We start from the raw sequence: 22686 nt of genomic DNA, 5'->3' as shown, positions 1-22686 counted from the left end.
GATCACAATCTAAGAAGTTCACTGATCCCGACCTTAATTTTTCATGCCTATTTCTTAATCCTCATTTCACAGAGCTAACAAATTCTCAGAACTTAATGCAGAAAATTTCCAAGTTCTACAAGGCATGCACAGGATAAACCATTATGGCTCCAGTTACGGTATGCTAGATATGAATGCTGTATGCAGCTACTGCCAACAAAATACTTGTTAGCCAAGGATTTTTTAGATCATACATAAAAACTAGCCAAAATAAATACAATTAGTGGCCTTCTGTAATAGAACATGCAAAGTATATAGAGCTAAGAATACATTATATGCACCACTTCCACTGCAGTCTAAAATAAAATCTTTATTTTACATATATTACTTATGTTCTTCTAAAAGCAGAGGAGCAGAGGTATTTAAAATAAGACTTCTGTCCTCATTCAGGATTATTTTACAAAGTTGTATTTTCAGCCTCTATAAAAGTTATACAAAGACTATTTTTGACAACATACTCCAAAATATAGCAGATTTAAAGCATTTACATTTTACATGATCCAACAGTGCAATATGCACTTAAATTTAAAACCAACTGCCTGATCAACAATGTGTTGTAATTAATCTAAAATACGATTTACCACTCAGTTGTTTTGTGGGTTTTTTTTAAGTTAAACAAGTGAGTTTCTAAAAGACTAACTTTGAAGATTTCAACTTAAATCAGATGTAAGTTCCATACAGAGCAGTTACCCTGTTTGTTCAGGCTACATGTGATGATGCCAGTTGTGTTGTACTTTGTAGAAAACCAGCAAAGATCCCTGCACCCTGCAGAAAGCCAAGCCAGTACCAGGAGTCCTACAATCTTGGAAAGAGACCTCCTGTATCTTCTGATAAAGTTAACTCTCTGAATTATAAATAGGCTATATGAAATATGCTACATAATAAAATAGTAAAACCATGCTAGGCTCTTGGTTAGAGTATAATACGGTTCAATAAAACAGCTATCCCTTTCTGCTTTTCTAACGACTGCTTATCCTAAGGTAAATAGAGGCCCATCACGCTTACCTCGGCGACAGTAAGCCACAGGCCTTCCAACACTGTGAAAGCCCAAAGCCTGAGGTACGCTAGAGAACTGTTCAGCTGTACCACCACAGGACAAAAAGCAACAGCTAACCACCGGTCTCTTTACTCGTCCATCAACAGGACAGAGACCTTCTTGACCAAGTCAAACCACAACTGAAGTTAAGTTCGCTTCTATATCGATGGCAATTTAATACCCATCAGTTCAGGTACGTGCAGTAAATTAGGCTTATGTTGCATCATCAGAATAGCTAATTTCATGTTCTTTGACAATTTTGTAAGAAATGGAAGGATAAAGTATTAAAAATATTGAGGTTTCAGAAGCAGAATGAAGGGGAAACAAGCAAACCAGCAAATAAGCTTGCAGCAAAAACTGACACAAGTTTCAGTCCTACACGGAAAACATGTATCTTCATGTGCCAAAGCTCTGTTGTCTGGACTAGGGCAAGTCACTTTTTAAAGTTTTAGCCATAGAAGCTGTACCACATTAGCCACCATAAATTATTTTCCAATGCAGTTTTTCACACAGCCTTGCCCAGAACTGGTCAGTATTCATGCTTGTGTTATTAGCAGATTCTTTTCATGGAAAGAACTATTATTTTAAAAGTTCTTTGAAAAGAACTGTTATGTGAAACATGAAGTTCATGCCTGTTTGCAATCCCTCTTCTAGTGTGGAAATGTGGTCACGCTATCTCCGAGATACCGCTTTGATCACAGGGTTCAAGAGCCACAGATCAGAGTTCACAGATCCAACTGTACAGCATTTCCCTTCAAGCTTTGGCCTGCTCCAATTTCAATATAATATATTAAAAGTTACACAATTCATGTTCATACACTTAGCATGCCAGTGAAGAATAGTTGCTCTACTTCGTAGGGCAATAGGTCCCGCAAGAATAGATGGGCATGAGTCTTTACTTTCAAAATTAAAGTTGGTAAAGCACTTTGGAATACCTCCAATAGTTAGGAGACATTCTCTTTATCCGATTTTTTTGTACTGTATATACTTAGTCAAGACACTCAAAGGAAAGCTTGTAATAGTTGTTTAAAGGATAGTGATATTTTTCCATTTCTCTCTTTAAGTCCTATTTAAGTCAGTTATCTTGGGCTTTGGTAACAAATGGTACTTTGAACAGGGCAACAGAAATCTTACTCCACAAGGCAAATATAACAAAAAAAAAAATCATAGGCAGCATCTCAGTTTTTATTTAAAAATACTGTGAGTACACAAGTACCTCCTTCTTCTGTAGGAAGAGTCCAGGGTTTTTTATGTTTATCTTGTAGCATTTTCAGGTAGGGAAGAAAAGAGGGGAAAAACAAGGTTGTTCATGAAACCTCAAGTGAAACATTGAAGAACAGAGTGGTTGATGAATACACTACTACGTAAAGAACAAATCTGAAGCTGCAACGGGTCTTTTCTGCTGCAATTTAATTTTCTTGCTAGCAGCCATTAAATCTCATTTGAAGTCTTCTAGGAGATTTCAGGAAAAAGTTAGTGTTTGAGGTTCATGGGCACACAACCATTAGCATACTCAGTACCCACATGACTGCTGTCTGAAGAATCAGTTGGTCCTGAACTGAGATTAACTGGAGGGGAAAAAAAAACATCCATTAGCATAAGATGAGGACTACTGAAGCAGTCACAGCAAGGTGCCACACATCTGCACTTCCTGCGTTCTACACGCAGCTGACCAGATGAGAAGTGCAGTCCAGTCCAGTCAGTTTTCAGCAGGATACCACGGAAGGATGTGAAGTTTCAGCAAGGCGCTCTCAACTGGACTGCGCTGTGGCACAGCGTCACACAGAAAACCAACTATCCTACTGCCTATCCCAAAAAGTACTAAAGCATGGGTTGACCACAGGCACAAGATTTGAAGATTCCAGCTTAAGTATTAGCTACTGCCTCTGTAAAAGTCACTTTTAAAAAAGAACTTCATAGTGGCAATTAATTATGGAATGATTAGGTTTTAAAAAAAACTTAAGAAAGATAAAATTATGAGAACACAGTTTTAACTGACAAATGTAAACCTGATATTAAAATGTCAAGTGTACTATGCATTCTATAAATACTTTAAGATGTTTAAAAGTTAGATATCCCCAAATGCCCGTTTTAGGGCTGTAAAACATACAGTGAGACTCCTCATGTGTTAGTTCAAACTACATTTTTCACCTCATCATTAATTAAAAAACATATGCCTATCAAAATAGAAAAAAGTGCAAAGCTTCAGAGACAACTTTATATCTTAATTTATATTCCAATCTTGCATTAAAATCGCCTGCCTCAGGCATATTCAGCGATTACATGATCCACAGAAATATCCTTGAACTGGAACACTGCCCATGAAGGCAAGTCACACATCAATACGCGTTTTCTCTGCGTTCTACATGCATTTTGCATTCTGTGTTTCTCCTTTATCTAATGCTATGTTACATGTCTATGAATAAGAAGTTGCCTGGGATTTTCTGTTGTTAAGGCTGAAGGTCTCCTTGATTATCAACATTTATAATATTCGCTGGATTTATTCCATGTTCTGTTTGTTTCTGATGTGATGCTGCTGTGACAAACAAATGGGAAGATTCCATTGTAGAATGGTGACTGACATCTGCTTTCACTAGGACTTCGTAATACAGGAGATAAAAAACGGGAGTTACTATACCAATAATCAACATAATCACTACAGCTGTCCACCATCCTATACCCCAATCTGCTCCATAGTAAGGATCCTTGCATTTTTTAGTTTTACTATCAGTTTCAAAACAGGTCTGTTGGGCTGCTAAGGCAGAAACAACTTCATTAAGATTCTCTCTCTTTGTATCATTACACTTCACTATTTCTTCTATATCTCGATCCACTTCTTTTAAGAAGTTGCCAGCAGTCTCATTAGCAGAGAATTTATCAGGAGGTAATGTTTCCTGCACTTCTGGGGAACAGTGCGCAGGCCGAAGGACTGGTCTTCCTTTTGGAGAGACATGTGTTTCGGTCAACACACTGAACTTTTTCACTGGGATTTTGATAGACCTCAGGGCAAAAAAATCTTGATCATTGATAAGATTGTTAACTCTCTTGATATCCGCAACCTAAAAATAAAAACAACAGTTTAAATACCAAAGCTCCATTGAACCAAAACTCTTTAAGAGTTCTACACCCTTGAGAAATACAATTCTTCCTTAATGAAACAAAGGCAGGGCCTTTGTTTTGTTTTGCTTTTTTCTTTTTAAACAGATACCCATTTATGAAGTGAAAAGAGGTCAAAGCCCAAATCTGAACAATGTTAAAGCAAGAAGGTAATTAAAAGGTAACAAGCCTCCTCATTTCAGATAAGAAGACCGAAAGTCGCTTCACGCATATATATTCACTTACGTGTACTCACGTATCAGTGGCAACTATCTCTGCGAAAGGAACGGGACTTTATCGCAGTGTTTTCAAATGAAGTAAGTTATTGCAAGCTCCTAATTAAATTTGAAACTTCTGAGTAAGGAATATTAAAAATTATGAGCTTTCAATTAATCTAGCCACAGCTGTGGCATGGATACTCTTTCTGCTTCTGGGGGCTAAGGCAGAAACCGAGTGTAATTTAAAACTGTCATCTTCCCTCATCAAGTCAGCTCTCCCTTTTCCCTGTTCTTGCTCAAAATGAGTCTCATTTTGCTCTCAATAAGTTCAGATTTTAAGTCTAATGTGAAATACTCTGCAAGGATTTAAGTGCCCTTGGAGAATTAGCAGCTTCATTCCAAAACAGTAACTCCCTCAAGATGGAAGGCACAACCACGAACCTCACCATAACGAAGTACTTGAGAATCAGTACTTTTTTGCAACAGCTGGTAAGCAAGCAGGAATTGTGCCCATTTTAAGATGCACAGTACCGCAGTTCAGATCCTTCTTGTCCTCATTGGGAGGATATCTACTTCAGGAGAAGTTACAGACAGAAAAGAAGGTAGTCAAGAGACCCTTGTTGCTGTGACTGCTCCACTTAAAACACAGATGTGGCCACAAAAAGTAAGTTAGGGCAATCAGTGCCTACTGCCTGCACTAACCTTGTAACGTGAAAAAGTGCTTCAGTTCCTGCGACACTGTCTTTGTTGTATGTACCATGATGAATAAATCAGATGAGCATTACAAACTGCCAAATGCAGCATTTACCCCAGCATTTACAGTGGTGTGATTCCACCACAATACAAGTTATGCTTTCTGCCTAAAGCCCTGGACCGCTCTTCCACATTCTCCATGAATGTCCAAGAAAGAGCACAACTCGGTTATCTTTTATTTCTTATTTGAGGCCTAATCGAATAAGCCTGCTCAACATACCTAATTGTGGAGGGTTTTGAAGCCAAGAATTGGCTAATGAGGCTAAGGTCTGTCATGATTATGAAATAGTTATGTCAAGACTTTAGCACCTAATTGTGTTTCTGCCTGAAAAATTAGATGACAGGGAAACTTCGGTAAATACAGATTTTGAATTTGACCTCTTGAAAACTGCAGTTAGCAGTCAATCCACCAACACACTCAGCTGATGTCCTGTTAAAACTGGATACATGCAAAGGCTAACATCAACCAAGATGGAAGTCTCTGCCTTAATTAGTACTGGCCAGCCAAAAGTACTGGGTAGGAATGACGTTCACCAGACTGATTTAAGAACTCTTAGCTAGAAGTGGCGAGGTCTGAGCACCAGAAGGGAACACTTGGGGCCTGTGGGCAGAGAGCTCCCAACCGTACACTGTGCTCGTGCTGGTAAATATTTAGGCAACTTAGAAGAATTTAAAGGAAAATTACAATGTAGGTTTTTTCCCCTCCCTTAATGCCGTCAGGGCTCCACACAAACCTGAAGGTGGTTCAGCAATACCCTCCTCCTCACTAACTCTGACAGCGAAGACAGCGCTAGGAGAAGCGCCCACCTGTGACTGTGCACGAGTGGAACTTCTGCTGCAACGCGTACGCTTCGAGAGGCAGTGCCGCAAGCAAAACCCTACGTTCGTTTTTTAGGCTTACATTAGTTTTAAGTGAAAAAGCCAATGGAACGGGCACTCCAGCACACTCCGCGCCGTTTCACTAACGCCCTGCCGGCATGTTCTACTCCTGACGAGCACGGCGTTTCCGACGCCTTGCCCGCACGACCGAGGGACCAGAGCACCCCGCAGGCCGAGCCCCGGCCCGCACCGAGGCCCGCCTCGTCCCCACCGGCCCCGGGCTGGTGCCACCGCCCGGGGGAAGGAAGAAGCGGCAGGCGCCGGGGGACTCACCGAGCAGCAATACTGAAGCGCGATGGCGTTCAGCGTATCCCCTTCCTGGATATCCTTCGTTAGCAGGACAATGTCATCCAGCCTGTCCCTCGACGCGCTCCTCCGGACCTTCTCCCTGCCCCGCGGCCGCAGCTCCGACACCTCGCCCTCCTCCTCCGGCCCCTCGCTCTCCGCGCCCGCCGCGCTCACGAAGGGGTACAGGTGACCGCTGGCGGGCGGCTGCGCTACGGCCGGCGGCTGCAGGCCGCAGCCGGCGCCTCTGCCGGCCATTCTCCGCGGGCGGCTCTGTGGAACAGACCGCAGGCGTGGCGCTCTCCGCGGGGGATCCCCACACCGAGCCCCCTCCCCGGCCCGCCCAGCTCCCTCCCGGCGAGGCGGCAGCCGGCCCCGCTGCGCTCCGCTCCTCCCCGGGCAGCGGCCCTACCTGCTGCCGCTCCTCATGGCGACCGCAATGGCGGCCGCCCCGCCACGTCCACAGAGCGGTCCCGCCCCCAGCGCCTGCCGCGCGCACGCCCGCCCTTAAAGGGCCCGCGCCCCTCGCCGGCAGCGGCCATCGTCCGGGCCGCTCCGCCCTGCCTGAGCCGCCCGCCGCCGCTCTCCGCGGCCCCGCGCGGGGCTGTGAGGGAACCCCCCCTCAGCGGCGGGCCCCTGGGCTGTCCCGGCCTGCTCCCGCCGCGCTGGGCTGGCGCGGAGCTCTGAGGGGGCGGGGGAGAGGCGACCTGCGGAGGGCGGGTGGGGACGCGGAGCCTGAGAGCCCCCCTCCGCGGTCCCTGTGCCTTTCGGTCCTGCCTGGCTCTTCCTGCGTCGCTGCTCGCTCCGAAGTTGCCAGGCAGTTTTATTTTCACGCCTTTCCCCCCGCCTCGGGAGCAGTACTGCGGAGATACAGGTGTTGAGCCCATGCTGAGGTATTTTTTCACAGGAGAGAAACCATAAATTAAGCCCTGCAGATATTTCAGCTTTCCTTCCCTAACAGAGCCATTTTGGCTGTTAACGGTCAGCAGCTGCTGCCGTTCCTGAGGCGGTAGGCAGCAATAGGAAGGCTTCCTACTCTAACTGGTAGGTGTCATCTAACGTGGGTTTCTTCTGACACGGCCGTAGGGGGAAGTTTTGGTTACAGCAGGAACAAGTTCAGTATTTCTTACAAAAGGTGACGGCTCTAAGGCTAGGCTGAATATGTTGGAACAAGTGATTGCATTGTTGCTGAAGACAAATGTGGTTGCAAGTCTGGTTCCTCAACAGATTAAATCTAACCTTAAAAAAAAAAGTAATTTTAAATAAGGGGATTTTTTTGCCTTTTGTTTTTGAGCTTTGTTATATGATGTTTTCAGACTTCCCTGAACAACCGAGGAGGTTAGAAATGTGTTTGGTATTAACAAAGGCAGAATTCTTTTATGACTTTAGTTTTGAAAACTAAGTTACTTGAGTCTCAAGACATAAATGTAAGAGGTAACCATTGTGTAGCTCTATTGAGTCACACTTCACACCCACAGAAGTTGAAAAAGATTGAAGCTGCATTTCCAGGCATTGTAAAATAAGCTATCAAGGTGCAGGGTATTCTTGTGTCTCAGCTTGTTTTAAAGAGTAAATATATATATTTCATTATCCACCTTAAAATAGTGCTCTGTTGTGGATGAGGGGTGGATCGGGTAAAATTAAAGTGTTCCTAAGGCTGTCTAGGTAATCCCTAACCAAATAGCGTCGACAAGAAAAGCAACATGTTTCAGCATAGGTGTTCTGTCAAGAGCATAGAAGTTCTATGTGGTAAGTAAGAGAAAGTTTGCATGAAAGAATGTAAACATTCTCAGGTGCAGAAGTCAGCAATGAGCATAAAATATGAGCTGGCCAGATTAGGCAGGTCTGATTGCCGCCCTTTGCGGAGAAGTGTGGAAGAGTACTAATGTGTAAACAGGATTTCCTTCCAGCAGGAGGTTGGGCACAGTGCGTAGAAGCTATTTTTCGGGTTTTCTTATTCTGCATTTGTTAAAATATTGCTGTAGATGCCAAGTGTAATTAGAATTCCCTCAAACCAAAGTTTCTTACAAGTCAGGAGACTATTTCTAAACCATTTAGGAGCCTAACTAGGAATATTTTCTTTTCTTCAGACTATTTCATAGCATCTTCCCAATCAAAGTCTGCTCAGAAATAAGCTGCCTATTTTTATCATGGGTCAGATGCACAGCTTGTGCTAATTAACATAGCAGCACTGAAGGCCTTAGATACAGCCGTACATAGAAGCCACTAAACAACAAAGACAAGCTTGGATTGTCAGATTATATGACAAATGTGTGAACGTACTTGCAGGGGTCCCAGAATGATTTTTTGTGTTTCTGGGGATGGCAAAATGCAAGTAGATTGAATCTTGAAGAAGTATTTCCAGCCAGAGCAATATTGAAGGTGACAAAATTTCCCATAAACCCTAAGTTTTCTCGTGGGATCTCAAGTTGACGAAAAGTAATTATAACTTAGTGAATGAGGATTCCATCTATTAAGAGGTGTCATGCCACATCTGGCAAAGAATATCTGCAGCACCAACCAGTTTTGTTTTGGTTTTTAAAGGAAGCTTTCAGTAATAGAAGTGAAGCAACTGTAGTTGTCTGTAGCTGGGAAACTGATGACTCAGACCCTATTCATGCTGTTGAAAGACTGTTTTATGAGACCCGTCAGAGCTGTGGGTGGACCTGGAGAGGAGTTTGAAGGCAGAGTTCATACACAGTGATGCCTGCAGCAGCATCTGATGATTGTCCCATCATACACCACTAATGGCATATCCTTTTGGAGGTTTTCTTTAATCTTTGGGTGGTGAGGCTGCAGAAGAGGTCAGGGCAGGGAATTTCACCACTTCTTTTATCTAAAGAGGTGTACCATCAGGTCAAAAAAGAACTGCTGAAGCAGCACTCTGCCTTAGAGGGGGAAAGAAAGTATTGGAGTTTGCTTTGACCCTGCTACACCCCTGTGTGTAACCATTTGTAACTAGTGACATTTTCCCATCAATAACAAAAGAGTATATTCCAAACTTGATGAACAAGACTGTAGCTGCATAGCTCCCATGAATGCTAATAGGAATACAGCCTTTCTCCATCCCCATGTAAGTTACTTTGCATATCCTAATAGTGCATTCTCAATGAGCAACAGGGTCAGTGTTAATCACTCCATGGCATTCCAAGAGCAACTGCAGGGATCCCTACCACATTCCCCTTGGTCATGTTATATCTAGTGTGGCTTGATCAGAGCTAGGAAGTTAACTATACACATAGGAATATTAAAAAGATCTTAAGGAAGAAACAGAGAGGAACTGTAAAGGAGATGTTGGAGGGCTGATAGAACTTGTTAGTAATTTTTAATTAAAAAAAAAGTATATTCTTTCTGTCTGGAAATTACATACATGTCACGTGCCGCCACTGTTTTTGTAAGTCTTTGTCATTCTATGATTCAGGACCACAGGGCTAGATTATTTACATTTAGATAGCTAGTGCCAAGTATCTAAATGTAAGTTTTAATTGCTTGAATGACATGATAAGCTATGACTTATTAAAAGATTCACACAGAAATAAATATACAGCCTTTGTCTGTCTCTGCTTCCCTGCTTGGTACTTGGGAATGGCACTAAAATTGTAGGAAATAGTAATATCAATGTAGATCTGCAGCTCCAATGGAGTCCAAACGAAGTGTGAAGCTATTAAGCAGTGTCTGACTGCAAGATGTGTAAGGTGCAGTAAGAGGAGGTATTTAAGAACTATAAAAATATACAGGAAGCAAATAATGCTAAATTTGCGGACACTGGCAGTGTAGTCTGTTCTCCAGTGGAAATATTTGCGTGTATACATTTAACTATAAGTATTATAAGCTGGGCCTTGATCCTCAAAACTAGCAGAAACCTTTTTTAGTTAGCAAAGTTCCAACAATTTCACTCTAAAATGGGTTAAAAATGATCACAAAATTTAATTGTTTCATTTAGTACTGTTATGGTTTTAATGAGAATAAATGAAAATTTATCTTTGGATTGAGACTGTTATTTGCCGATTTCATATTTCATGTATCTGGTGCTTCCCTTTGGTTACTTGACATGAATCGGTTGCTTTTTAATTAATTTTATTTCAATTTAATATCTATTTGTAATAGAAATATGCTGTGTACCTTCCATAACACAACCAGTAGGGTGCATTGGTTGTTTGATATTTAGTTTTCAAAAATCTGTAAAGAACTGCGTATTTGCTTCTGATATACATTTTACTTTGCTCAGCTCAGGTATCCTCTGAATAAGAAAATCTACCAGTGAAACCATTCAGTTACGGTAAAGACAGTGTGCAAAAATGGAGTATAGACTCTTGGAAATTTATTTCAAATTATTCATAGATGGATTTTGCTGTTAGTTTCTGAATTGCTATTCGTATACTTGTATTGACGAATAAGAGTTTCTGTAGTGTCATAACTGGAGTTCTTTTTTTTTTAAAGATTGTCATAGATTCCTTCCAATTTTAGCTGGATGAATCTGTAGTTAAGTCCAGGAATAGCTGTTACTTTTTGATATGTTTTCCCCGAGTAAATTAAAGAAGCCTTTCAGTGCTCATCTTGTTTTTTCTCTGAGGGAGTTTTTGCACTGTAGTCAAGTCTTGTCTTCTTTTTTTTTTTAATGAATTAAACATTCAGAGCTTATTAACTTTTGCTCTCTGCTTTCTCTAGTTCTCAGTTTTTGGGAATTTGATTTGTTTGCGTTCTCTGTGGATTTCAGCATTGTTTTTAAAATGTGGACACCAGAACTTTATGCAGTTTCAAATACCCACCCCGTTAGTGCTCCATACAACAGTAAAAGATTCCCCCACCCGTACTACTTGTTGATGTATCTGAAGATCACACTAACTCTGTTTTTTTCCCAGTCACAGCATCACATTGGACACTTACAGTGAGCTGCTTCTTTGCTAGAGTTTCTTCAGATGAAAATGATCCAGAAGATAATTTGTAAGGTATAACCTATATTTTAGATTTGAAGGTATTCAGCAGTGTTAACATGACTTGTTTTAATGGAACCAGCTTAGCAGGTGAGCCATATCACTTGTAATACTGTCATTTCCTTTCTGCTAATATTGACATCACAAACATCCAGTTGTGATTTTTGTATTTACAGGGAGAGAGTGTTGAGGAGCAGCAGATCTATTTGTAACCCTTGTTGAGCTACGTAATAGAAGTATTTTCATTTTTTTATAATGAAATTTTTTTTTTCTTCATAATCTCTTACTGGATAATGCTTTTTGAGATCTACCAACTAGCTTTTAATCCATTTTACAGCATTGCACTGCTTACTAGCATTGCACTGTTTTTACCATATGGTAATGTGGTTAAAAAGTAAGTCCTCCAACTCTTCAGTTGTGTTATACCTGCACAATTACTGTCATACAAATTTATAATCTTTCAGAATTAAACCAAATTGCACTATTTGTATAAGATCAGATATTTATTCCATTCATTTATTTTACCTCTTTATAAGTGAAATCCTACATCAGCCTTTACATTATTTTGGCTAGGTTTGCTGTCAGGCTGCATTTATAGTCTAAACTTCCTTTTGTGTCTTTGGAATTGATTGTTACGGACATTCAAAATACGGTTATTAAACTTGTCATTGTCTTGCCAATCCAGTGGTTTTCCCTTATGTCTTTAATCTTTTATAATTGATACAGTGTAATTTGAAATGTCTGCTCCCTAGTTTCCTTTTCCATAACCTGTATACGGATTTTTTTTTAATTTTGTTTCTGATTGAATTTTTACTATACTATTGAATCAAGATGCATGCTTATTCAATTTCTTTTCTTGATTGTAGAATAGTGACTTTTTGTCCCGTTAGTAAACTCTTCTTAATTTTGGAAAAAAACAGCTTAAGGATTTTAATAGTTTCTCCCCCACAGGAAGGAGCTGAATGTTATATGGTGTTTTTTAAGGACTGGGATTTCAGCTGTGGCAGAAGCTTTCTTTGGCCTCCTTGGTACTGATGGTTCGCCCTTACTGGTGGCACAGCTATGTAGGTATGGTTGCATCTTCATTGATGCAGCCCTTTCCTCGGTTACAGCCCACCGGCACACAAGTTTTTACTGTGGATGTGTTCTGTATTGGTACATTGCTACCTACAGCTACAACCGAGAAAAGCTTTCACTGGCAAACAGTCCTTTGATGTCATTCCACTGAGTGGGAAAGTGCCCTTACGCAGGCCCCGACACACCCGTGCCATCCCATCGACTGTGCAGCCTCTTCTTCCACCCTTCTGCTGTTCTTCCCACGTGAAGAGAGGCCTGTAGGCAAGCGAGGGAGTTGTCTGGAATATCCTGGCATTACTTTCATCCTTTGTTTTAAGCTCCTCACGGCTGGAATCGCGGGGTATGCTGAACAGCTTTTACAAAAGGGAGCGGGAATAGTAGAAGGGAGTGGGAGCAGGAGCAGGGAGACTATCGCATGGTAAAGGATCTGATTCAGAGTCTTGAAAAGCTTTAATAGATGAGCAGGTACAGCATTCACACCCTGCTATGTTGATAAGTACCTGTCTATTTAAGGTGTCTTCAATTTTCACCTGTAATGGCATGCAAGCATAAATTAAACTGCTGAATTAATGCTCTCTGCTCCTAATATTAGCAATAGTAATGGTACTGTAATTGTAAACATCTTGCTATGCTTTCTTTCAAACTTTCAGTATAAAGTTGATTAAAAAAAAAAGAAAAATTTATCATTAGCTATATGTAATCTAGAATATTTATCATTAAGAAATGGTTGTTTTTCATACAAAACATGCTGGTTTCAGTTTTGCCTTTATCTTTGTCATTTTTAGGTAATAACTATAGCATATTTTAACAAATCCGAAAGTACTTGTAAAATAAATCATCCCATTCAACTTTTTTAAGCATTTAAAGTTTGATTACAAATGTCCAGTTTATGACATAAGTAAGAGAGTGATCTAGTAGACATAGAAACTCTTTGATGGGAGCATTTTCATGAATTTTAAACAGATTCCCTCCACCCCTGTTTTCTTACAACTTTTGTCTTTCTGTCCGATTCAGCTTCTATACGGGACAGCAGAATGTGTAAGAAACCTTTAAGTTCTGTCAGTGAGTATCAGGCATGTTAATGCAAATACCTTACGAGTAATCCCTCCGTGAGGAGAGACAGTAACATAGCCCACACAACATCAGTAAAGTGTTTACAAGGTATTAATGTGCCTACTGTGACAAGATGTATTTAATGGGAAGCAACAAGGAATTTGTTTTATTAGTTTTCCTCCACCCTCAAGTAATAAATCTTAAAAGCTTCAATATTGATTCAATGAAATGAATGGCTGAATCGTTCTGGAGAGGCTCTGACAAGTGGACAAATGCTTCCATGGTTACATTGTGCTATGCAGTATGGTTACTGAGCTTTGTTGGTTTCCTCCCTCTGCCATTGAAGTAAAACAACAAACCACGGGGAAGCACCACACATGGTGGGCATAAACTGGAAACAACTTTAAAAGATCAAGTTAGCTGATCTTATGCAGATTTTAAACAATGTGGGTTTTGTTGATTTATGCTGTATACCCTAAACATGCATTTCAGTACTTTCTCCTTCGTATATCACGTTCTCGTGGAACATTTTTATTTCTTGTCTGAACCACCTCTTGCTTTTGATTTGCAATGCCTTAAATTAAAAGGCTACGTGAAAGTGAGTTTCATAGTAGAGTTAAATGCGTTATGTTTTTCTAGGAATATTTTTATATCAAGTGATGTTACTGCATCAATGCAGGCTTTGCAATACCTAGATAATGAATAATAAATAATGTACAGAACTTTTATGTGCAGTTGCTTTAGGGTGCCTTGCAGTATAACATAATTAAGTGGTTTGATTTTCCATCTCCTTGCATCTAATGTACTCAAATTTCAGGTGTCACGGGGAAGAGGGGGATAATAAACACATAACTTCATAGATGTCACATTTAAAAAAGTAATAAAAAGTAATGGCATACGGTTATTTCATTATCTTAAAAATACTGCAGGTCAAGCATTATATTACGAGAAGGAAATCCTGAAGGCCTTAGATTTTGTTCCGAACAAAGTGTAACTGAAACTGAAAACAGATGTGTCGAGAGTAGTTGCGTCTTTTTCCCTTGCAGACCAACTCTGAAAAGAGCACGTATTATCTTCTGTATTAGTAGGTGTTAGGTTTTTTTTTTTCTCTACATGCTTGAGAGTCCCCAGGATCACTGTCTCAGGATCAGAATGATAAGATGTTCCAGTGCCCCTTTGTAGACACAATTTTACAGCAACGGTGGATGCCAGGATTCCCCACAGCCAGGAAAATAAATTCATAAACATCGAGGATAGCTACTTCTGAGACAGAAATTCTGGCCTTACAGCTTTCATTGGAAGTTTGTATTTATTATGGGTACTTAATTTCACATTTACTCGAGTAATACCTCTTTGATCTCCAGGGGGAAAACTAAGCAACGAATGAGTAAACACCTCAATGTTTCACTTAAAGAATTTCAGAAAAGAGAAGAGTCAACTCTTAAGTTGAAAAACATAAGTTATTTGTGTTTCCAAGTAGGTTTTTTCCTCATTTGAAAGGAATGAAAGAAAATACCAATCTGTGAATTTGGAAAGCAAGTGAAGTTGTATGCAGCAGCTGGAACCTTTTTGCTTTTATCTTTATTAGTCTGAAATACTTTTTGAGGATTTTGAAATTAAGAGCAATCTAGATGCATGCAGAGATTATGGAGAGTTGTTAATATTTTTATTACATTTTACCCTCAGAAAAATGCACTTTTGGTAAGTGTTCTTTTTGAATTTACAGTCTAAAGTTCTGTGTTTTCAGTAATTTGATGGATGTTTTATGAGAAAGCTGCTGATTTGCTGTATACTATCTACATTGTCAGTGACATGCTGCAAATGAAGAGCTGGACACACTTGATTGGAAGAAACAAGGCTGCAACTTCATTTAGCAACAGCAGCACAAGAGGAGCAGGCAGAAGACAATTCTTGCCAAGTTCTCGTCTTGCTGTTTCTCCATGTGACCTACAAGCCAGTAAGCATCCACTGTGATTTGAAAGGAGCCACTGAACACTGTAAGACCAAACTATCTCTTCAGAGATGGCATTCTTTCTGTGTCATTGTAATGACATTATAATGACACAAAATGACAGAAATTGTGTCAAAATTGCACGCTGGAGCTTGATCAACCAAATCTGAGATGCAGTAAGTTGAAACAAAGAAGTTATTTTCTCATTGATTTGTTCAGTTTTTTACACTTGAAAATATTTCAATTAACATTTTCTAAAAGTCATCTCATTTTTTGTGAAAGTCTTGTCAAATGTGTCTTGTCAATTTATTACTAAATTCAGTAATAAAAAGGTTATGATTATATGAATAGCATTTCTGCTGTAATGTGTATTAAAATATAGCGACCTCCCATGAGCAGATGCCAGGGATATTTTTTCCTGATAATAGGAATACTTCAATTTTTTTCAGTTAAAAGCTCTTTTTAAATATTAACATCAGCATGCTTTATCAGTATACAAGTAAGGAGCTTACTATACAAGTAAGGAGCTTTTAACCATAAAAAGGTTAACCTTTGCCAAGCTGATTACAGGAAGCATAAATTAATCTTTGTCCATCAAAAAAGAGCTCAATCTGCTTGGAAGTTCTCATTTTTCAGTTTCTTAAATCCTGGACATTTCTGAAGAATAGAGGATCAAAATAGAGGAGTTTATTTACATACATCTGCACATCAACCAGTCTGGCATAAACCACTGGGTCAGAAGCATAATGCTCAAATTTTGTCATTCAGTCGTCTCAGATTATTATTGCTGTTTGTATTTGTCTACTTTGCATTCTTTCTTGCATGTGTTTGTTTATTCATCAGGAAACTATGCAGTAAAATCAAAATTTTAATATTGAAGCATTCCAGCCCATCAAGAAGGGTGTGTAGCAGTTCAGGAAAGAGAGCAGTGCAAGTGCTGTGCAAGTACTACTGAAGAGCCATCAGGTGATACTTGACAGTGGTTGTGCATTTCTTCGGCATGGAGTAGCTGGATAGGGGAGTCTCCAAAGAGTGCAGCTGGATGGCAGCAGGAAAGTGATCAGAAACTTCATTTCACATTTTGAAGAACAGACAACGCAAGCTTGATAGTAAGCGGCTGTGGGATAGTGGTCAGAAAACTGGTAATATAGACTAGTCAGGCTCTGAGGTGGACACACCTCTTTGGTATCAGTCTTGGTCAGTTTTGCCCTCTTTCAAAGCATGACTTTTAGTGTAGTTCCCTGAAGACTATGCTACAAAGTCATGTTCTGTAGTTCTGGCTGGTGTTTCTTTCAACACTGCCAGTTAGATCTGGTCCCCAGTGTGAACCACATTGAGAAGAAGTGGTAAGAAAGAACATGGGGAATGCATCGTAGACTTCAGCCAAGCAAACAATTATCTATATGGAATCAAATATCTAACTACAGCTGCACAGGGAAGAATATAAGTGCTTGTGGTGGTCTATAATGTTCTTGAAAATGGTCTGTCCTGCAGAAATGCTCACCACCATGGACCATCGTTCAAAGAAAATCCACTTCTCAAAAGAAAAAACAACGACCAAAACCAAGTTAATTTCTTGCAAGAAAATCATTTGTATCTTGTTGATTACTTTGTGAAGAGAGGAGCAAGATCAGCCTCCAAATTCTGCCTATGCACTAGAACTAATCAGAACAGTGTCTGATGGATGTTACGTATTTTTGAAGTGTTATGTCATATTGGAAGTGATTCCAATTTCTGACAAACAGCAAAGAAGTAAAGTTAACTTGTCTGGTGTATTTTAATTAAGGATTGATCTATGAAAGAGCTATGCACATGCTTAACGTTCCCATTCTGAGTAGTTCAGTCTGCTTCAGCTGAAGTACCAGAAAAGGTGCTAGATAGAGCAATGTCGAAATCTGTGCAGGACCGAAATTTCAAAATTCTCAGAATCTCCTTGTTTGCTCATTGCGTCCAAATAAGTACTTAGCCCAGAATTTTGAAGCTTGGATGCCACAGGTGAACACAAATCTCAATTTTAGTGGCATTTATGGATATTCAGTAAATTTTATTATCAGCATTTATTTTTGCTTTCTAATATTAGTAGATTAAGATTGCAGTACCTGTGATTGAAAAGCAAATGGCCTTCATAAAACACAAAAATCTTCCTTCATAGAAACAAAAATGTAAACAAGAAGAAAAAATACTCCCTTCTGAAGCCCTTTGGATTTTTTGTCTTCTTGCTCCTTTAAGTCCTGCTTTCCTTCTCAGGGATTTGTTTCTTCTTCTAACTCCCTCTTCTCTGGTCTTTCCTTTCAGATGATGCCAATAAAGGGAAAAGGCAAGATTTCAAAACAAACAAACAAACTGGAGTCCATTGATTCTATTGCTGCTGCTTTCAATATTGGTTTACCCGCAGCAGAGCCATTTTTAACTTGCAGAGTTTTAATGAATTCAAAACAAAGGAAATCCAAACAAACAAACGATTGAGGGGTGTACTTAGTACACCTTATTTACTGCTTTTATTGAAAAGAGAAGTTAAGGCTGACCTGGAAGCATGGTTCTGTGCAATGCCAGGTCTGTTGTAGGTCCAATACCAGGCCTGATTGTTTATCCCTGACGTTTGTAAGGGGTGAGAAGTGCTGTGTGGGCAGCGTGCTGGGTTGTTAAAAGTGCGTATGGAGTGTCCCGTGTCAGTCGCCAACAACCTTCCAGCTGGTTGAGGACCACTGTTGACAAAATCGCATAGGAGTTTCATCTCATCCTCGTGTGTAACAAGGGGAAGCACAGGTCTCTGGAGTGGTACAATGAAAATGAAAAAAAGTAATCGGGAAATCCTCAGGGATCGAGAGAAAACATGGAGTACCGCGAGTTGAGTGGGAGAGAGTAGCAAAAGCTACAGTCGTTTTGGATCTGAATGCAGTTTTCATGAAAGACTCCGTGAACGTAGCCATGTGAATTGGTGAGCCCAAGTCTCAGTTACCTCTCTTTGTTTTCTAGCTCAGTAATTAGCAACATTTAATGTGCTATGGTCTGCTGGAATTGAGAGCTGATGATTATTAAGGCAGCCCCTCTGATACTGAGCAGCTTGATAGCTGTTGGTGGGAGCCAAACTTCCCACAGAAACTGGCCGACAAAAAACCAACATGAAGTAATTTATATAAGCTGAAACAGTATTATAGAATAAAAGATAAAAAGAATCTTATGTCTCAAGTATCCTTTCCACCTATTGATCCAGAGAGGAAAAACAATACGGGATCTAAATTTTGAGGCTGAGATAGGAAAATAATAACGGTATGGTATTGAAAAACATACTACTTATCTCTCATGCTCATACATTAAGTTCTATCTAATGCAAAATTTGGCAGCTTATAGTACGGGCCTTTGAAGGACTGCTTCTTGCTCTCTTTTCATTACTGAAAAACGAGCTGGTGCATGGGAATAGTGCATAACAAAGTATTGATCAAAAATATATTCATGAATAAACCCAGGTGGACTACTGCAAGAAGTGATCAGACATGTAACACAGATTATCATACTCATCTACCTGAATTCCTTTCAGGTGCACAATATAGCTTTTTAGAAGAAAAAAGTACACTTGGGTTTTTTAAAAAAAGAGATCTTTTATTAAATGTTTGGTGAGTCATTCCAGTGGATTGTCTCCTTCACTCTTAAGAACTGGAGTTTATTCTGATTAATAATGTCTACTTTTGTGTCTGCATATTAGGTCACCTATGCCTTTATCTGCTATACTGCAGATTTTTATTTATCAACATTCATTTTCTCTGTAGCTGTATACAGAGTAAATCCAGAGATTCATCTTACCTAACATTAACCTAATGTCATTATCCAAAAGTTAGGTGGTAGTCCAAGATAGTCATTTGGACTCCCTGTTTAGTCAGAGGAGAGAAATGAGCAGCTCTTGGAGGTAGTTCATGCCATCCTACTATGTGACTAGGTTAGACCGAGTGGCTGACGTTAGGTGGAATGCTTTCTACTTCAAAGCATCGCTTTTACTTTTATAAGCAAAATACTTCTGGAGGTCTTTGAGTCTTTTACTAAGTAATTTTTCAAACCTTTCATCTTCCTCTAGCATCTTCTTTGCCTTTTCCTGTTGGTTTACATTATTCCCGAACTGTGATCACCATAACTCAACACAGTATTGATGTAGTGACCAGGCTAATGCCATCAGAAGGCATAGAGTCTTCTAGATCTTGTCGGTTTTTTGGCCCTAATGCTTCTGCACTGTATTCCTTCCTTCTATATGCAGAGATTATATTAGCCTTAGCAGAATCAGTGCTTCCTCTCTCTGTGATTTCCATTGTTGTGATTACTTTTTCCATATGATCCAAATAAATTAAAAACAAAGCAAAGGAAGCTCATTTGAAATGCGTGACTTCTCAGTAAACTATAGCACAGGTAAAAATCATTCTGCTTTCATTCAGGGCAGAATCCTATTTTGTGCTTAACATTTCCCTCTGCCCTTTCTGTAAATGCGCTGTGTGTGAAATAAAGCTGTGGGTATTAATATCTAAAATTAGGCTAGACTTGTATTTGGATTTGTTTCTAAATACTTGTATGCTAATATGTATTAAAACAGGCATTTACAATAGATTCTGTGTATACAATACGAATAAGCAATATGGGATTTTAAAAAATGCATGTCAAGTTTCATGTTAGATGCATGTTGGTTGTCATATTCCTTTTGCACCGAGCTGTGTCAGGGGCGTGACTTTTCAAACTACTTAGGAGTACTGTTTTGACAGAACAGTCTGAGGATTTGGGACCAAAAAAAATGTCAGGATCCAGCAAGCTCAAAGTACCTGCGGTTGTGTACTGTTGTAAACTAGGAATGTTTTGGGAGGTGGGTTTCTTTGGAGTTGAAATGGATACTTTTTAAAAACTTGATAGAATGGTTTCAATTTGTACAAGAGATGCAGGGAATGTGGGAGTGTTAATGGATCTAACTGGATTCAGCTACATGAAATTGTGCTGCTGCTGCGGCTGCATTCGTTCGCAATAGCATTTCCACTTTTTAAGATCTAGTAGCTATCTCACAGGTTCTGGAAATACAGTGAAGACTGTGTAAAGGGACTAAGTGAAATTCCATCAAAATTCAGTATTTTCTATGTTTTGGGGCTTAGATGCATCAACATTTATTGGATAAGTAGGAGTTTTGGCACTTGTTTACCATTAAATGGGAGAATTGGGGAGTTTGGGGGCCAACACTGGTAAGATCTGAGTGCTGCCTTTTGTCTTTGTATCTCTGCCGTGGCTCAGAACTTGCTTGGAATGGTGGCGACCATAAAGTGTGAATTCGATATTAGTTAGAGAAATTACTGAGTCCAGAACGCGTGATCTAGGATTGGAAATTGTTTCTCCCTGCCGAGCACTGAATAGCTCTGAATTAAGATGAGCTGCATGTCCTGCTGCAGCCGAGGACTTGAATCCAAAATCTGTCATAATCCAGTAATAAAACCTGCCAGTTTTGCTGTCTCCAGTAATAAAAGAGCGCAGTCCTAGCTCAGTGCAAGGACTGCAGAGGCAGTGACTGGAGAGGCTAGCTCTGTCTCAACTACAGCAGCGCAGGGGCAATGGCTGGGGTTTGAAATAATTTTGTCCTCTTCCATCCCACCCCCTTTTATCTCCACAGCAGTGGGAAGGCAGCAGGAGAGGGAGGAGAGTGCCGGACGCTGCGCGGAGCGGAGGGAGGAGTAGGAGAGGGGAATGCATAATGCGTGAGTGACAGAGAGCGTGCAGGCGGCTGGCTGAGTCCAGAAGACGCGGATGTCCATGTCCCCGGGTCTAGGTAGGTTTGTCGTCTCTCTGAGGTGGAGGGTGCTTTGGAAGCATCCTGTATCAGCTGCAGAGATGTTCCCTGTCCAGCTCGAGGGTTCTGCCAGCAGCACCTGTTGCAGCAGGGACGGGGTTTAACCAGCGGCAGACAGCGAGCGTGTCGCTCACCCCTGAGTGGCTGCTGGATAGAAAGGGTCTGCTAAGGTTTCTGTTGTTCCAGCAGCTCCTCTTTCTGCTCTGCAGAGCAGGGCAGGTGGAGGCAATAGTCTTTCCAATGGAAAATCCTATTCTCAGGGGATGAAACTCAGTCTGAAGTGTCCTAGCTGGCAGTTTTTAACTCCTAAAAATGCACAAAATGTTAATTTGACTGTGTAAATTAAATGAACATAAAAGAAGTGGAGGAGCTGCATTGTGTATTGCCAAGGAGAGTGAATTAAAAGTAAGAATGAATTTCTCAAATCATCATCTGATAAGGAATGAGTTTTAAACATATTAATAATTAAAATATGACATGTGAGTGATTACAATTGGAAATATTGCTTGTGCTTCTTGCTTTTCATATGCTGATTCTGTGTAAGACATTGCATAATTCACTCTGGCTAGCCCAGATAAAGTTAAGATCAAATGTATACAGAAGTGCTTGCCAAACATCAATCATTGTTTTTTAATGAGTCAATAATTGCTTTATAGTGCAGATGTGAAATAAGATGTGATTTTAAAAAATCTTGTTCATTAAATAGAAGCCGAAAGTGTTTTTTCTGGTAATACTTTGCATACATCTTCGAGAATGAGTCTTGCAGTTAAATACCAAGCATTTTGAGAATCTGCCATGAGGGCAGTTTAATAACTGAAGGTAGAATGTGATATATTTAGTCTATCTGTCCCTTAAGCCTAAAACAAGCTTTCTCCTAAATGTATTCAGTGTTTCTATGTGGAAAGGAGAACCAGATTCCCGAGGAAATGAAATAATTTGTGGCATATTAGGCTTAGAATTGAAATGGATGAATATTTGATAATGTGAAAGCTAACGTATTTCAAGGGTGTACAATTTTTAATTTCTAATTTGTTGTTATTGGTAATATTTATGTTGTTATTGATTTCTAACTTACAGTTTTTGCTTTACTAGCTTTCTACTACACTTTTGTGTTTTAATAGCTGTACGTGAAGAAATCAATGGTATTTACTAAGTTTGCATCTGAGTGAACTAATTAATATCCATAATGGGAGCACATGCTTATTAGCTTGTAATTGTCGTCTGTGTCCTGGTCACATGGAAATCAATGGGCAAAATGATATTTGCTTTTGTGAGAACTAGTGCTGGGTAGTTTATTTGTGCTGTCAGCATTTTTAAGGCTGAAAAATAATAATGGATGAGTTTTAAAGAGTGGATACTCGTGAATGAAATGGATCCTTATGTGTTCAAACCTACAGTGCAATATTTCCCTTGGAAATCGTTGTGAGCTTTATTTGAATGAAATTTTCAGAATCAGGTCTAAATCATAACCTGTTATTAAAACCTCTAATATACATGGAATTTTGTTATTTAAACTTACTGTCCTCCAGGGTTTTTTTATTTGCTTTTGGAATTCCATT

At 39.9% G+C, this 22686-nt stretch overlaps 2 protein-coding genes and 1 long non-coding RNA gene across 6 annotated transcripts in view; 2 read left to right on the top strand and 1 right to left on the bottom strand.

The window, feature by feature from the left end:
- Window positions 1-2239: 2239 nt before the first annotated feature.
- LYSMD3 (LysM domain containing 3) lies at window positions 2240-6803 on the bottom strand. Its single transcript, XM_075136445.1, has 3 exons — window positions 6719-6803; window positions 6295-6579; window positions 2240-4134 (listed from the first exon to the last, which is right to left on the bottom strand). Exons 2-3 carry the CDS (start codon window positions 6562-6564, stop codon window positions 3526-3528), a joined length of 879 nt encoding a protein of 292 aa, XP_074992546.1. The 5' UTR covers window positions 6565-6579; window positions 6719-6803; the 3' UTR covers window positions 2240-3525.
- Window positions 6804-6848: 45 nt separating this feature from the next.
- On the top strand, window positions 6849-18716 carry LOC142075287 (uncharacterized). 4 transcript variants are annotated; one of them, XR_012670834.1, is made up of 3 exons: window positions 6849-7199; window positions 11169-15497; window positions 16165-18716. It is a non-coding gene; the product is annotated as an uncharacterized LOC142075287 (long non-coding RNA). The 4 variants fall into 4 exon arrangements; XR_012670832.1 differs by lacking the exon at window positions 16165-18716 and having other exon boundaries at window positions 11169-11634; window positions 13332-15879; XR_012670835.1 differs by lacking the exon at window positions 16165-18716 and having other exon boundaries at window positions 11169-15071; window positions 15179-15879.
- A 2269-nt stretch (window positions 18717-20985) lies between these two features.
- The window catches only part of ADGRV1 (adhesion G protein-coupled receptor V1), a 290582-nt gene continuing 288881 nt past the window's right edge, over window positions 20986-22686 (top strand). Inside the window, exon 1 of the mRNA XM_075138497.1 lies at window positions 20986-21106. Within this exon, the coding sequence (XP_074994598.1) occupies window positions 21085-21106 (22 nt within the window). The 5' untranslated portion in view covers window positions 20986-21084. The remainder of the gene's footprint in view (window positions 21107-22686) is intronic.

The sequence above is a fragment of the Calonectris borealis genome, chromosome Z, assembly GCF_964195595.1.
Source record: "Calonectris borealis chromosome Z, bCalBor7.hap1.2, whole genome shotgun sequence".
Lineage (NCBI taxonomy): Eukaryota > Metazoa > Chordata > Aves > Procellariiformes > Procellariidae > Calonectris > Calonectris borealis.
The sequence above is the reverse complement of the archived record's forward strand: the minus strand, read 5'-3'. Positions and strand labels throughout refer to the sequence as shown.